At 51.1% G+C, this 15,040-nt stretch overlaps 6 protein-coding genes across 6 annotated transcripts; 2 read left to right on the top strand and 4 right to left on the bottom strand.

Moving 5' to 3' along the window:
• Positions 1 to 327: 327 nt before the first annotated feature.
• N7532_002262 (isoleucine--tRNA ligase ISM1) lies at positions 328 to 3,318 on the bottom strand (the record flags this gene model as incomplete). Its single annotated transcript, XM_056614756.1, has 1 exon — positions 328 to 3,318. One exon carries the CDS (start codon positions 3,316 to 3,318, stop codon positions 328 to 330), a length of 2,991 nt encoding a protein of 996 aa, XP_056477728.1.
• A 263-nt stretch (positions 3,319 to 3,581) lies between these two features.
• On the bottom strand, positions 3,582 to 5,171 carry N7532_002261 (UPF0183 domain protein; the record flags this gene model as incomplete). The annotated part of the gene is made up of 1 exon (XM_056614755.1): positions 3,582 to 5,171. One exon carries the CDS (start codon positions 5,169 to 5,171, stop codon positions 3,582 to 3,584), a length of 1,590 nt encoding a protein of 529 aa, XP_056477727.1.
• Positions 5,172 to 5,456: 285 nt separating this feature from the next.
• Positions 5,457 to 9,146, top strand: N7532_002260 (putative kinesin family protein (BimC); the record flags this gene model as incomplete). The annotated part of the gene is made up of 3 exons (XM_056614754.1): positions 5,457 to 5,930; positions 5,991 to 8,138; positions 8,190 to 9,146. The coding sequence occupies 3 exons, from the start codon at positions 5,457 to 5,459 to the stop codon at positions 9,144 to 9,146; spliced, it is 3,579 nt and encodes a 1,192-aa protein (XP_056477726.1).
• Positions 9,147 to 9,394: 248 nt separating this feature from the next.
• Positions 9,395 to 10,844, bottom strand: N7532_002259 (uncharacterized protein; the record flags this gene model as incomplete). The annotated part of the gene is made up of 5 exons (XM_056614753.1): positions 9,395 to 9,700; positions 9,755 to 10,195; positions 10,253 to 10,556; positions 10,616 to 10,741; positions 10,810 to 10,844. 5 exons carry the CDS (start codon positions 10,842 to 10,844, stop codon positions 9,395 to 9,397), a joined length of 1,212 nt encoding a protein of 403 aa, XP_056477725.1.
• Positions 10,845 to 11,505: 661 nt separating this feature from the next.
• On the top strand, positions 11,506 to 13,520 carry N7532_002258 (uncharacterized protein; the record flags this gene model as incomplete). Its single annotated transcript, XM_056614752.1, has 3 exons — positions 11,506 to 11,589; positions 11,653 to 12,745; positions 12,799 to 13,520. The coding sequence occupies 3 exons, from the start codon at positions 11,506 to 11,508 to the stop codon at positions 13,518 to 13,520; spliced, it is 1,899 nt and encodes a 632-aa protein (XP_056477724.1).
• Positions 13,521 to 13,747: 227 nt separating this feature from the next.
• N7532_002257 (uncharacterized protein) lies at positions 13,748 to 14,743 on the bottom strand (the record flags this gene model as incomplete). The annotated part of the gene is made up of 1 exon (XM_056614751.1): positions 13,748 to 14,743. One exon carries the CDS (start codon positions 14,741 to 14,743, stop codon positions 13,748 to 13,750), a length of 996 nt encoding a protein of 331 aa, XP_056477723.1.
• Positions 14,744 to 15,040: the final 297 nt, after the last annotated feature.

The following is a 15,040-nucleotide window of genomic DNA, read 5'->3' as shown; positions in this document are numbered from 1 at the left end:
ACAGTTTACGATCAATCTTCATCACGGGGGATGTTTCGGCGTATGAGATTCAGGCTTTTTCGGTTTTTTTTTTTTTTTTTTTTTTTTTTCTTTCTTTCAGATCATCAGGATCGATCATTGCGCTACGAATCACGAGATATGCCAGATTGTCAATGGATCCCTGCTTTAACATTGAAGTTTATGTACCTCAGCTGATATGGAACATCTATTCCACAAATAACAAAGAAATTGAGAGCGAACAATTGAATAGGAGATCAAGTAGATTACACCGTAGAAGAGAAGGGCGGTTTTATGGTACATGCAATATAATTACAAACGCCTGCTACGTTACGCCTCCAGCTCCGCCACGACCGACTCGCACCGACCACAAATTTCGTCAATCGCCTCGGTCTCAGGCACAGCATATCGCCAGCAACGCGGGCATTTAGAGGCCAGGGGCGCGTACACATGCACCAGTCCCTTCTGGCCATTGGGCAGCTCGCACTCGCTCGCATATTGCCACTCGGCTTGCGCAATCTCGTTCGGAATAGATTCTCCTGGCACGCCGAGGGTCACTGATGACACGACGAAGAGATCGGGTAGCTCGGAGAGGTACTGGTGGAAGACGGAGGTGGTTGCGCCTGGGAGAGAGAGGTGCACGAAGGACTGCAGGGAAGAGCCGAGCTGCTTCTTGCCGCGAGCTTGTTCCTGCAAGTTTTTGATAACTGAGTGCACTGCGACGATTTCTTGGTAGTTCGTGTCCAGGGCGGGATTCTGCCATTCCGTTGTTGGGCTGGTGCCGATGCGCTGTAAGGGGTGGCCGTTGTGCAACTTGATTGCTTCCGGGGTGTGCTCCCATGTCTCTTCCACGAGGAGAGGGGTGATAGGTGCCAGAACCTGTTGCAGATAGGCGTAGATGTAGAAGAGAGCTGTTTGGGCTGCACGACGGCTATTGCTGTTCTCGCCTAGTGTGTATAGACGGTCTTTGATGGCTTCCATGTAGAAAGAGGAGAATTCGAGGTTTGCCCAGCGGTTCATTGTGTTGACGGCTTTGTAGAACTCGAAGTTATCGTAGGACTTTTCCGAGGCGAGGACCATGTCGGAAAGATGCTTGAGTGCAATTCGGTCCACTTGTTGCAGCTGGTCGTAAGGCACGACATTTTCCGGTTGGAAATCGCTGAGCGCGCCCAGGAGCAGCTTAAAGGTCACTCGGAACTTATGCAGACTGGTATGCACGCCTTGAAGCACCTGCTTTCCGACCACCACGTCGTGCGTGTAGTCGCTTCCAGCAGCCCAGAGACGGAGTGCATCAGGGCCCAGAGCGTCGTAGGTTGGTTCTTGGTTTTCAGGTTGCTTCTTGCCCTTGCTCTTCCGCGGCTTTAACGGGGGTAGCAACGTGCCATCCATGATTGTCTGAGGGGGAATGGTGTTTCCAATAGACTTGCTCATCTTGCGACCATCTTCGTCAAGAGTGAATCCATGTGTAATTAGGTTACGGAAAGGAGCCCGGGTATCGTTCGTGCCGCTGGCGAGCTGGTGCGCAGTGTAGGTGAGAAGGCCCGATTGAAACCAGCCACGATGCTGATCGGATCCCTCCAGATACACATCCGCCGGGTGGGTTCGTCCTTCGGTGGGCACATCAATTTCCGCCCAACTGGTACCACTGTCAAACCAGACGTCCATAGTGTCGGTTCCACGTCGATAGCCAGCAGAGTCATCCTGTAGGCATGGAGGAACCCAGGCGATATCATCAGCGCTGTCAGTCCACCAAGCGTCAACGCCTCGTTCTTGGATGGTGTTCATGATGTGAGAGACACTGTCCTTGGTGAGGACAGCCTCGCCCGTAGTGCGGTGATACAGGGCAGGAATAGGAACACCCCAGGCGCGTTGCCGCGATATGCACCATTCGCTTCGGTTCTTAACGAAATTGTCCAATCTGGATTTTCCTGTTTCCGGGACGAACCGAACATCTTCCAGCGACTTCAGTGCGTTTTTGCGAATGTCGGCAACATCGGCGAACCATTGCTCCGTCGCCCGCACAATGATGGGCCGCTTGGAACGCCAGTCGTAGGGGTACTTGTGCTCGTACTTGTGCTGCGCAAGTAGCTGATTCCGCGTCTTAGCGTATTCCAGAACAGCTTCGTTACCTTCGCCCAGCACGACCTTTCCGGTTAAACGCGTCGGGTCGTGTGGCATGGCTTTCTCTGTGAATCGGCCTTCGTCATTGACCGGCGCGAACACCTCGATACCACGTGCTAGGCAGGCCTCGTAATCTTCCATACCATGGCCAGGAGCGCAATGAACCAATCCGGATCCCGAGTCGGCAGTCACGAAGTCCGCGCCGATAATGGGCTGCGCCTCGGCATCTGGGCTCTTGAACAGGGGGCGATACGTGGCTTTCTCGGCCAGCTCTGAACCGAGAATAGACGGGACGATGATAGACAAATTCTCCCTGAGCATACTCTGCAGATATTCGAACCGAGACTGGGCGATGAGCAGATAGCCATGCTTCTCTGATTGGACAATGGCATACTCGAGCGACTCGCTGACTGCGATGGCGGCATTTGCAGGCAGGGTCCAGGGCGTGGTGGTCCAAATGACGGCGCTAATCTCGTTTGAGTCAAGTGATGGGTTCTTGGTGATGTGCTCCGGAACACTCGCAAGTGGGAATTTGATCAAAGCTGCAGTCGACACATGATCGTCCTTGTATTCCAGTTCTGCCTCCGCGAGCGCGGTGCCCGTCGATGGCGACCAATAAACCGGTTTGAACTTGCGGTAGATGAGCCCGTGGTCTACCATTTCCCGAAAGATCCCCAGTTGTCGCATCTCGAAATCTCGGTCCATTGTCTTCCAGTAGTTCTCCCAGTCTGCCATCACGCCAAACCCTTTGAATCCTTTCATCTGCTCCTTGACAGTCTGTCGCGCAAGCTGTCTCGCTGACTTGCGAATGACAGCAGGGTTGACCGACTTGTCCACTATGCCTGCATCACGCAGCCCCTGTAGAGCTTTGAGCTCGATTGGCAATCCATGACAATCCCACCCCGGCACATATCGCACTTGCTTTCCTCGTCCCAATTGTATGCGATTGATGATGTCCTTGAGAATCTTGTTCAATGCGTGCCCGATATGCAATTCGCCGTTCGCGTAGGGTGGGCCATCGTGGAGGATGAAAGGCTTTGCGGCCGCTCGTTCGCGGCGCTGCCAGGCGTACAGGTCATCGGTACATCGTTTCAGGTATTTTGTCCGGTCGGCCGGCGACACTCGCGGAGGAAAATTCGACTTGGGAAGTTTCAGAGTCGACGTCCAGGATCGAGGGAGCGATCGCCCTGGTGGTTGCATTCTCCCTGCATATCCTCTCGGATGTTCGAGGTGTGAAGTTCAAATGCGAAATTCGACGATCGCGGGAGAGCAGCGGAGCTCGGGCGGGATTACCGACGGTAACAAAATTTACGCAATTTAGCATGCCAAATATGACGTAAGAAATGAAATCTAAATACAAATATTACATGCATTGCGAATGTTTACAAATCGCCAAAAGTAGAACCCAGTCGTCAGGTCGTGTCGCATAATAAAATAAGTGATGGAGGGCTAAGAGTGTCGCCTCAATAGACCGTCAGGCAGCTAACCGCACCGTTCTTGAGGACTTCAAACAGAAGTCCCGGGAATCCGAAGAGTTCTGTATTGCCCAGCCCGCCATCATGCCCATCAGACCCAGATCGTTGTCCTTTGGCAGTGGTTTCTTCCCAGCCCCCAAGAAATTCAACGCTGCTTTCAGGACTATCACCCCAGCCGCGGTTCAACACCATCGGTCTTTGCATGGCGCGCCCCTCCTTCGAGTTAGGATATGATCCTTTCCACACGCCGCGGAGTCGCTCAGAAACCTCATCGAAGTGCGACTCGGCATTTAGCTCTTCGCTAGATTGGTCCAGATGAATTGACCAGCGACTGCGACGGTGGCGGTTGAATGGGTATGATCCTGGGACATTTCCATGGAGGATGATCTTGGTCACAGTCAACTGCGACGACAAGGACGCGGACGGGCCTGTCGGGTCAGGCAATCCTGAGCCGGGGAACGCCGGGCCCGGTGTAGATGGATGCGATATGAATGCGTCAAAGCCATGGTGGAAATAGTTGAAGAAACTCTCGGCCGGCACCGAGGCTGGATCGCTGACTTGTCCGCCCAATGTCTCCTCGTCCGAGTCATCAGTGACACTGTTGCTAGATGAATGATCAGTATCGGCAATTTCAATACCTCCTCGTGGCGATAGACTTGGGTTCAGGGTGTCTCCGCCAACGGCGCCGGTGGCGCGATGGATTGATATGCGTCGGTCGTGTTTACGGTAGATGGCATCTGGCGGGCCAAATTCGGCGATCAAGTCCTGTGGCGTGGTTTCTCCAAGTATGATAGAGACCGGCGGACTGGTTCGACGCGACACTTCCAATCTTCCAGCCCCAAGAATACGGAATTCTTCGACCTCATCGGCAAACGATTCTCGCGTTTTGCTGACCACTGCAGAAGCGCGTGGGTATTGCGGCTGTTGGGTGAACAGCTTCGCGCGGACCTCGGGCCACGAGGACCCTTGGAAGATGGCCATCGAGGTAGCTGGTTGTGCTGCTGACGAAGAAAGAAGTGCTACGAAATCGCAATGGTCGGACCAAGCTGAGTGCTGGAGTGGGAAGGAGAAAGCAACGCCGGGATAAGAGAGTACGTAGGTGCCATATGGAGACTGGTCTGATCGAGGTATATATTCTCCCGGGTACGATGGTCCGAAGAGACGGTTGTAGACATGTCGGAAGCTGGGTCCCTGGGAGGATGTCGGCTGCTCCGCTGACTTGGCACCTTTCATGACATCTTGGTTCTTGTACACCAAATTCACCCGGGAAAAATCTACTACTTCGATCAGGCGCAGACGCTGGTCCGGCCCATCGAAGCGGAGGCGAAGTCCGTTTGCAGGTAGCTTCAGAACGACAGGGTTGCGCAGGGGGTCCGAAGACGAGTAAGCCAGATCGATCGCGGGATAGGTCTGAGGGTGGGACTTGACTCGAGTCAAAACGTTGTGCAGTGAAGAACCGAGAGCTGCGTGAATGTATGAGCTGAGTAGATTCCCCGCGTGCAGATCATCCGAGGGCATACTTATGAAGCCCAGGCCCTTGCCCGGGTAGATGTGAACCGGTGCCAAACTGGCAGTCATTTTGCCAGAGTGTCTATTCTGTGTGTCCCCATCCGACAAGAGTATCGAGAAGATCGAGAGCACCGATGGAGGTCGCGGAGAGGAGACTCGAGGAACATGAAAGAGGGGGCCGATGACGCGGGGTCATGTGATCACATGAGAGGGGAGTGTGACCCGTCACGTGCGCTTTGTTTATGTTTTGCCCAAACGATCCGCCAGCACTTTTTGTATGCACGGATCGACTTCCCCCTTAACCCATACACATCCCCACCCCATTGCGATTCAACCTCTGCAATTCGCATCACCATGGCCGGCCCAGCTCGGCCCGCCTCCGCGATTCCCGCGAGAAGGTCTAATTTGCGACAGCCTACACGCCGAGCGGGTTCCACGGTGCCAGACCGGGCGCAGGCGTCACCTGCGGTGTCAACGAAGGCCGCGCCGACTCCTGCGACCCGATACTCGAAACCCACCCCTGAACAATCGTCTGCTTCTGCTTCCGCTCCCATGGGGAAGCGCAAAGAGAGAGATTATGAACGTGAAATCAACGAAGATACCAGCATCCATGTGGTGGTGCGTTGCCGCGGTCGCAACCAGCGCGAAGTCAAGGAGAACAGCGGCGTTGTCCTGTCCACCCCAGAAGGCGTGAATGGTAAAACGGTGGACCTTTCGATGGGTCCAAATGCCCTTTCCAACAAGACGTATGCATTCGACAAGGTGTTTTCGCCGGCGGCCGACCAAACACGAATTTTTGAAGATACAGTTCTCCCTATCGTTCACGAGGTTTGTCTCCTGATTCTATATACTGGCTTCGCAATGGCAATGCTCTAACATAATCTCAAGATGCTGGCCGGATTTAACTGCACGATTTTCGCGTATGGACAGACAGGAACAGGAAAAACGTATACCATGTCAGGCGACATGACCGACACCCTCGGTATTTTGTCCGATGATGCAGGCATCATCCCCCGCACGCTTTACTCCCTATTCCACAAACTCGAAGACACAGAAAGTACAGTCAAATGCTCTTTCATCGAATTGTACAACGAAGAACTTCGCGATCTCCTATCCGCCGAAGACAACGCCAAGTTGAAGATTTTCGAGAACGAAAAGAAAGGCCATGCCGCGACTATTGTCCAGGGTATGGAGGAAACTTACATCGATTCTGCTTCAAGCGGCATTAAACTCTTGCAGCTTGGAAGTCACAAGCGTCAAGTTGCCGCGACCAAGTGCAATGATCTCAGTTCCCGCAGTCACACCATATTCACCATCACGGTCCTGACTAACCGTACCACCGACTCGGGTGAAGAATACGTCAGCTCCGGCAAACTCAACCTTGTGGATCTGGCTGGAAGTGAGAACATTGGGCGAAGTGGTGCAGAAAACAAGAGAGCAACTGAGGCTGGCTTGATAAACAAGAGTTTGCTGACACTGGGCCGGGTCATCAACGCCCTGGTGGACAAGGGCTCCCACATTCCATATCGTGAATCGAAGTTGACACGTCTGTTGCAAGACTCGCTGGGCGGTCGTACCAAGACATGCATTATTGCGACGGTGTCGCCTTCACGGAGCAACTTGGAGGAAACGATCTCAACATTGGATTATGCCTTCCGTGCGAAGAACATTCGCAACAAACCTCAGATCAATTCCATCATTTCAAAAAACAAACTCCTCCGGGAAATCGGAATGGAAATCGAGCGGCTTAAGAGTGAACTCATCGCCACCCGCCACCGCAACGGTGTTTACATGACGCCGGAGGCACATGAAGAGATGACCATGGAGAGCGAATCCCGAAGGATCGTCAACGAGGAACAACGCGCCAAAATTGAGTCTATGGAATCCAGCCTTCGCCACAAGGTCCAGGAGCTGTTCACTCTCACAAGTAACTTCAACACCCTCAAGCAGGACAACGAAAAGACCTTGGGGAAACTTAACAACACCAGGTCTGATCTGGCGGAGACGGAGTTGACGCTGAAGAACACATCGGAGAGATTGGACGAAGAGACGGCTGTGCGCAAGGCTCACCAGGACACCGAAGCCAAGCTTCGCGAAATTGGCGCTGACATTCTGACAACACTGGATCACACTGTTGCAGATGTCAACGGCCTCCACGCGAAATTGGACCGCAAAGAAATTCTGGAAACCGACAACCGCAAAACCTGGCAGGAATCGACCGGAGAAGTCTCTAGTGTAACCCAGCAAATCGATGCTCGCATGGAGAATTTCCAGTCACAGCATGCTAAGCTTCTGGACAGCATGTCGACTCGAATCCACCAATTTGTTGATAGCGAGTTGAACACTGTCGAGTCCACTCGCTCGAAGTTCCAGCAGCTTGGTGACTCTTTCGATAAAGTCGAGGCCCAGGCGAAGAGCCAAACTTCCAGTGCACACGACGAGATGAATGAGGTTTTGGAAGAAATCAAGGTTCTTCGCGAGGATGTGAAGACCAAAGTGGGCGAAGGTCTGAATGGATTGTCTGCTGCCGCTGCCCGGATCTCAAAGGAGGTCATCGGCGAATTTGGCGAGTTTTATTCCCAGCTGCATTCATCCTACAGTGTTCTCGGAAAGGATCTCAAGGGCATGTTCGAAAACATGACCTCTCACATCGAGCAACAAAAATCCGAAATCAATAAGCTCCGTCTAGAGCTGCAAGAAGCCAACCGTCAGTCGATCGAGGCCAACCGCAAGGCTTCATCCAATCTTGCACAGGTTCTTGAAGAGGAGCATGCAAGTGCTCAAGCTGAACGCGAAACCCTCATGTCCCAAATTCGAAATCTTCTGGATGAGTCCAGCCAACGCCAAGCCAACCGCCTGAAGGGCAAGTTCGATACCGTGCGAACGGATCTCTCCACCTCCGGCGACTCTCTCGAGCAGGCGACAGTGCAACACGACAGACACGTCGATGAATGGATTTTCAAGGAGGAACAGTTTGCCAAGGATGTCGCTGCATCTCGGGATGATATGAAGGCCAAGATGCAGAGCGATTGGGAAGTAAGAATCTCCAGATCTTCATTTCGATTTTTAACCCACTAACCCAAACAGAATTTCGATCAACGAAATGCCTCTATTCAACGGGCTACCGAATCCGTGCATCAGGAGACTGTTCGCATTGTGAATGCCCAAATGAGCGACATGAGCACACAAATGGAAGCCCTTGATGACTTCGTTGCAAAGGCTCGGTCTCAAAACGGCCGCTTCCATGAGGTACAGCTGGGCAGTCTGAATGCCATGTCCAGCAATGTCCGAGAGTCTCACTTGGCTGTGGATGACCAGCTCAATGGTCTCACTGAGCGGGTTGAACAGCTTCAGGAAGACGCGGATATGCATACCGAGAACCTGCAGCATTCAACCGCGCCACTGCAACAAGAGGTTCGACAGCCGCTTAACGAGCTGCGAGACAGTGTGCAAGGCAATCCACTGAAAGAGTACGTGCCGACCGGTGTGACTCCTCAAAAGCGACATTACGAATACCCTTCTACTTTACCCCGAACCGAATCCCACGATGGTCTTCGCTCTCGGCACCGAACTTCGAAGCAATTCACCGCGCTTCCTTTTAATGAAGACATCCATCCAAACTCCGTCATCCGCTCCCCAACTGCATCCCCGTCCAAGCGTTCCTATGTGTATAGCGATGCCGCGGAAGAGGTAGGAAATCATCATCCTTCGTCGTCCGGGACCGCTTCCAACACTGGCCTTAGGGAAGTCGATGTAAACGTCGCCAGACCAGCCGAGTGTGATGAAGAGGAAGCGAACCCCGGCAAGCCGCAGACCCCCGCCCAGGATGCCTCTATGGAGCTTGATGACACGCCCGAAAAGGATGAATTCGAGCCGCCTCTCAAGAAGCGTCGCTCAACCTCCAACTCTACGAACACCACCGTAGAGAGTAAGCTTCCCCACAAAATGCTTTCCAAAAAGATGGCCGGTATGATGGAGGGCCGAGAGAACGTGCCTCCATCTGGTATCGCTGGCCGCAGAACCCACCGAAACGGGTCGCATTAGATGGAGTACCCCTGCATTCACCTCTGTTTACTTTGTTTCGATTCGTGTGACATCTTGATACCCAGATGCGTTTTGGATCTTCCCGGGAACGGAGTTAGGGACTGAGAAAGCTGCAGGCTTTTGAACTGTTTTGTGGTTTAAGGATTACTATCGTAATATTACAATGCTATTGCTACTTCTGTGCTTGACATTGAAATGGCCGTTGAACCAACTTTTGAGCTCTCTTGAAGCCGAAATGTTTAAAATGATTATGCAGTAGGATAAGAACCGTAAGCAGGTGGTTCAATGCTAGCTGAGCTCCCAATGTATTGTGAAGAAGCATTTGCAAGTTCTAGCTGGCAGCATTGGTCGCTGAAACTTGGCGAAGTCTCCAAGCCGAGTCTTCTCAGATTTCCCTCCCACGCCAAGAGTATCGCATCGGCTTTGTGGTCACCGTAGGGGGGAGGAGTTTCGCCAATATTCGAAAAGCATTCAATGCTCTGATTATGAATTGTTGCGTCTTCACCAATCACAGCAGGTGTCATGTATATCGAAAAAGGTATCTTAGCGTCCATCTGGATGCCAGTCAGCTGTATGGTTCTATATACAAAGTACGCAGTTTTCCCTACCTTTACCACTGCATGTATCTCTGTATTTTCAAATTCAGCTTGGACCACGACCTCATGAATTATATTGATAGAGCTCGTTGAGACTGATTGTGAGGCAAGATCGAAACTGTCGGGCAAATGCACTGGCAAATCTAGGCTCCACTCCGGCGAAAGATCATCTGGGGAACCAGTAACCCCAGAGAACTTCTGCTCAGCCGAAAAGATCGTGGAGGTACGTGTCCAATTCCTCGTCATGACATTATGCATGACAGATTCGGCAGCTGTAGCCGTTACTCGAAGGTAATGCTTCTCGATGACGGCGAGGGAGACATTGCGCAATTTCAAATTTTTTGAAAGAGGAGCGATCCAACAATTGACTGTAAAGCTGCTTGCAAATGGAACATTTAAATCTGGCATGGAAATGCAATATTGAATGTCCGTTTTTGTTTGCCCTTCCAGAGTCTGAATGATGCATTGTTAGGCACTGATTGAACCTCGTACTGGGGCTGGAAGACATACCATAGGATCGGAAGGCATCAATTGACCAAGTACGGGAGGGTGATAAATTCGAATAGGTTGGGATACCACGGTGTTGTATCTGAAACGACGCTCAATAGTGGCCTGCACGTAGTACATCTGGTACATGTGCTTTGGGCCTGTAACAGTATCTGTCATGGCGCTTGGTAATGGGATGCTGAAGGGGAATTCGTAGTTTCCCGCCGACAGTTGAAATGAGTTCAGTGTCTTCGATGAGCCTAGTGCATGGTCCGATAGCAATGTGAGAATTTCACGAGTCTTCTCGAAGAGTGAGTCATCCCGTGGCCTAGTCGTAGTCGTGTCAGCAATGGATGTACATTGTGGGAGCCTTGTCTGGCATCTTACAGATTCATGGAACCGATCAGCTTCACTCGAATGTCTTTGAGAGAGGCGGAGCGTGGTAGATAGATGTGAAATTTTCCTTTAACGCAAGTTGAATCATCCTGTATGAATACGCATGCCTGATCAAGCCTAGACAAGGTTGCGCATTAGTGTACGTCCAATGCAACTTGAGTTCATGGTGGACCCATTCGACTCACCGCAAGTCATAAGCTTCCGCATTGCGCGAGAACATTTTTGCAATCAGATAGCAGTAGATATATAGATTAATTCTCCCAAGGGTCAGTAACCCGAGTCTGCTTTTATATCGCGGGGGTCTATTGTGGTTGGCGGAGACCTTCCTAATCTGGGGCGGAAACCAACGTCACTAAAAATTTCTCATCAAGTGACACAGGAGATATCTCTGGGCCGTGCTTGGCTCAAAACAATAAAAGATTTTATGTATCCAACGAGCTTGAATATTTCTTGTCAATGATGTGCGATCTTACGACTCATCATTGCAATCCAAGCCATGCTCTGCTTTCTTCTGAGAAGTGTGCTAAATCGACCCTCAGACTAGATAGTAGTGCATTAGCTAACAGCAGATATGAGCTTCTGGCTTTTCGTGCTAGTAGATCAGATGAGCACAGCATTCAGCCCTACCTTAGCTACGCGGTACTTCTGAACGCTGTGCACCGAGCGCCAAGACTTAAGCCCGCTGGGATTACTTCCATTCTGGGACGGCATCCACATAGGAAGGCCCGCGCGGCGGCGATTGCCTTTTTCGTCACGCCTCCGCCGCGTGGCTGTCAGGTGATAAAATTAGCTCTAAACTCACCATCGTCGTGATTTCTGTGACGGACGAGTACACAGGTCAAGCTGTATCTTTCTGTGATTATTGTACGAGTCATACCACAATGGAACTGACATTTCTGGTCGGGAGCTATGATCCTAATGTGAAAAGACCCCGACGAGCGTGTACAACATGCCGCCACAAAAAGGTATAATCCAGTGCTCTGAATATCATCAATCTGCCCGGACAATGAGCTAACCTTTAGCTCCAGAAACGGTGTTTGCACGGCAGTCACTCCGATACAAAGGACGTTGAAGGCTCTGCACCATTGATTGCCCTCCCCGACCAGGCCGAAGCTAGAGATGAAAGTCGGCACTTGTCTGAATCGCAGGGATTCGGCGAAGAATCGACCCAAAATGTTGCAGACGCATGCGAAAGTCATGAGCCTCCTCGATTTGCGTGCGACTCAAATCCTCTGGTCGCCTTGATGGACGATCCTCAAGCGAGACTACTCAAAGGCCAAGTTAGAAAAAGAGGAGATGTTGGAGCTTGGCTGTATGAAGAGCAAAGTCAACATCCATCAGAAGAAGCGCATATGTGTCAGCAGAATAAACAGTCCTATCGTGATCGCGCTCTCCTACCCCCACGAGCATGTCAAAACGGATTGCTTGCGATCTACTTCCGTCGTATCCATCCTGTTTTACCATTCCTTGACGAAGACGAGACACGCTCCCAGTTCATAAATGGCACAATCTCCCCTTTTCTTCTCCAGTCTATATGTCTTGCCGCAGCAAAGGATCGCGACGCGGTATCTTTCTTATTCTTGGGCCCAGGAGCGGAGCCTCTGCAGGTCAAGACATTCGCTCAAAGGATTTACAAAGATATCCTGCGCAATATGCCCGGCAGAGAAGCGGGAAATAGGATCACAACTATCCAGATCCTGATATTGCTGTCATTGCACGAATGGGGCCCGAATGGGTCAGAGGACAGCTCATTAAGCTTGTCTCAAGCTGTTCATCATGCACAGACAATTGGCTTGCACTTACGAAGACCGGATGGCGAATCTTCCATGAAAGCAAAATCGCTGTTCTGGTGCCTGTGGAGCCTCGATAGATGGAATTCGGCCATGAATGGGAGACCGGTCTTGATTCATGATCGGGATCATGGCCAGAAAGTGACGGATGTTCTTTCCCTGTTCAAACCCCCATTTCGCATTTGGCTGCTGCTAGCGGATCAACTTGGTCATGTTATTGACTCTTTTCGACCAACGCCGGATGTGGATGTTGATCAGTGTCCCGATCTTTCTCCATTTGAAGATATTGTGGAGAGCTCTATGTCATACGACACAGAACCTGGAATTTTAGGTATGCAAGATCCGGAGCTTTGTTCGGTTACTAGCTGACAAAAAAAAAAAAAGATTCCCTCGAGCTATACCATCATGCGATCATTATTCTTTCAACCTATTCAAATGAACTGCAAAGTCGAAAGAACTCACGAACGTCTATCATTCACCAGCGTCAATCGATTCTGTCTATTGCGGCACTTTGTCGCAGAAAGGAAATTCGGGATTTGTTACCCCTATCCGTTTCTGCCTATACCCTTTCGCTGGCTTTTTCGATTGCGTACAGACAATCGCAGACTTCCAAGCTACCAAGTCACCAGCTATTGGCAAGGGAAAATTTGACAATTTTTCATCAGCGCATTGGCTCACTTGGCGAAATATGGTGGTCAGCAGCAGTGATGATGCGCTTAGGCAAGCATGCATTGGATAGCAGCCACCGTCGAACACACCATGAACGACCAAATACATCAGAAGTCAACAATGAGGCAGCGGTTGAAATTGCTAATTCTCTGTTACCAGCCAGTGAAAACTTGGACATGCCCAATACTTTTGGCGGTCCAGTAGCCGACTCTCTCAATCTGGAAAACGTCGACACCACTCAGGCCAACATCGATATCCGGGACGAGACATTGTCGGCAGAAGATCCTTCCTCCGATTTGGATCATTTCTTTGAGAGTAATGATTTATTGTCGTTGAAGGAGGGCTCATTCAGCATCTATTTCCAGAATTTCCTAGACGTGAATTTTCCCAGCCACTGGGGCGAACATTCCCTTGGGACTTATGACATGTCAGTGTAACTTCATATGGAACAATTGATCTTCAAAAAAAACATTGTAGATTTTCTGGACTAGAGATAGTGGAGATAGATGAGACCAAAAAAGCCAGAATTCGTTCCAATCAGACTTCGCCAAACGCCGTGCTTGTTAAATGCGCCAAAATTATTACCGTATGAACGTCAACATATAAGATAATGTTAGCATGGAGAAATATCTAAGCTGATAAAAGCCCTGGCCCTTCCTAAGGCTCAGTTATTTTCTGCAGCCGTGGTCATAGCTGGGATTTCATCAGCCTGTCCATCTCTCGGGTTCTCCTCCACCTTCGCCAAATCGATCACGGCCTGTAGCTCTGCCATCTGGCTTTCAAACCTATCCATCAAATCCTCTAGTCCCTCTTCCTTGTTCCGCTGTTCCTGTGGAGCGCCGGATGTCCCACGAATATTCAGCATCATTCCATGAGACTGTGCATCGCTGTTATCCTGATAGTCGAATGTTGGCGCAGGAACAAGCTCTGCATTGAGAATTTGCCAAGTTGGAGAGAAGCTCTTTGCGGAGTTCACACGGTATTGAGCTCGAGTATGGAGCCCAGCGGGTTGGTCGGGTTTCGGCAAGGCAGATACCGGGTTCGAAGGGCTCGCACTTGGTACTGATGGGAAGGTGCTCATATTTTGGACTGCACTAGTGTTCCTTTCGACGGCAGTTGCGAAGGGTTTGACGTCGAGGAGGAGGTAGTGGGTTCGGACGCCAGGAATCGCAGGTGGAAGAGCGGGTTTCTCCTCTTCTTCCGGGTCATGCTCGGTCGAACCCTCGTGATCATCTTCGAGCTCACTGTCTTTTTCTATTGAGGGTATAGTGATTCTCTGCATGTGAAGACTGCGAAACCCGGCTTCCTTGATTATATCGGTGTCGTCATCGGAGAATATATAGTGCACCGTTGGGTGATGAATTACGGGGCTATGGGCATCCGCGAGGATGGTGAAGAAAGGCTGAAACGATTGCTCTGAAATGTTTTCATCCGGTTCGACATTATCTGTGCCTGATGTCGGGCATCCTTGTTCGTTCCTTGCAGGATCATAGCTCGGCGAGATGGTTGGTGGTTGCTCCGTCTCTACAGACGGCTCGGTTTCTTTGATGGAAGGATCGCTAATTCGGGAGGAAAGGTCGGGATGGGTCGGAGGCGATCTGGCGTGAGCCTTGGATGTGTCCCCGGAGGGAGAAAACGCATGGGACGGGTGAGCCGACATCTCCACTGCATCGTGGGTGTGGAGACGTTGGGATGACTGCCTCTCCTCGTGCGAAGCTCTTATCGGCACGTGAGTACATCCTTATCGGGCCGAATATCGCACGTGATACAACAGGCGTGAGATTGGGTTACTGCTCTCGAACAACAGAAAATGGAGCTTAAGTAGTGCGATCGAATGGAAATGGGATAATTTGTTTCTCACTTCCCTAGTGCGCTTCGCTCGTGACAATACAAGTTGCCCCTTACGCCTCCCCCCCAAAAAAAACGCAGTAGCGCTCCGACGACGATTTCGCCGCGG

The sequence above is a fragment of the Penicillium argentinense genome, assembly GCF_028826775.1.
Source record: "Penicillium argentinense strain IBT 30761 chromosome Unknown utg000003l_segment0_segment0, whole genome shotgun sequence".
NCBI lineage: Eukaryota > Fungi > Ascomycota > Eurotiomycetes > Eurotiales > Aspergillaceae > Penicillium > Penicillium argentinense.
The sequence above is the reverse complement of the archived record's forward strand: the minus strand, read 5'-3'. Positions and strand labels throughout refer to the sequence as shown.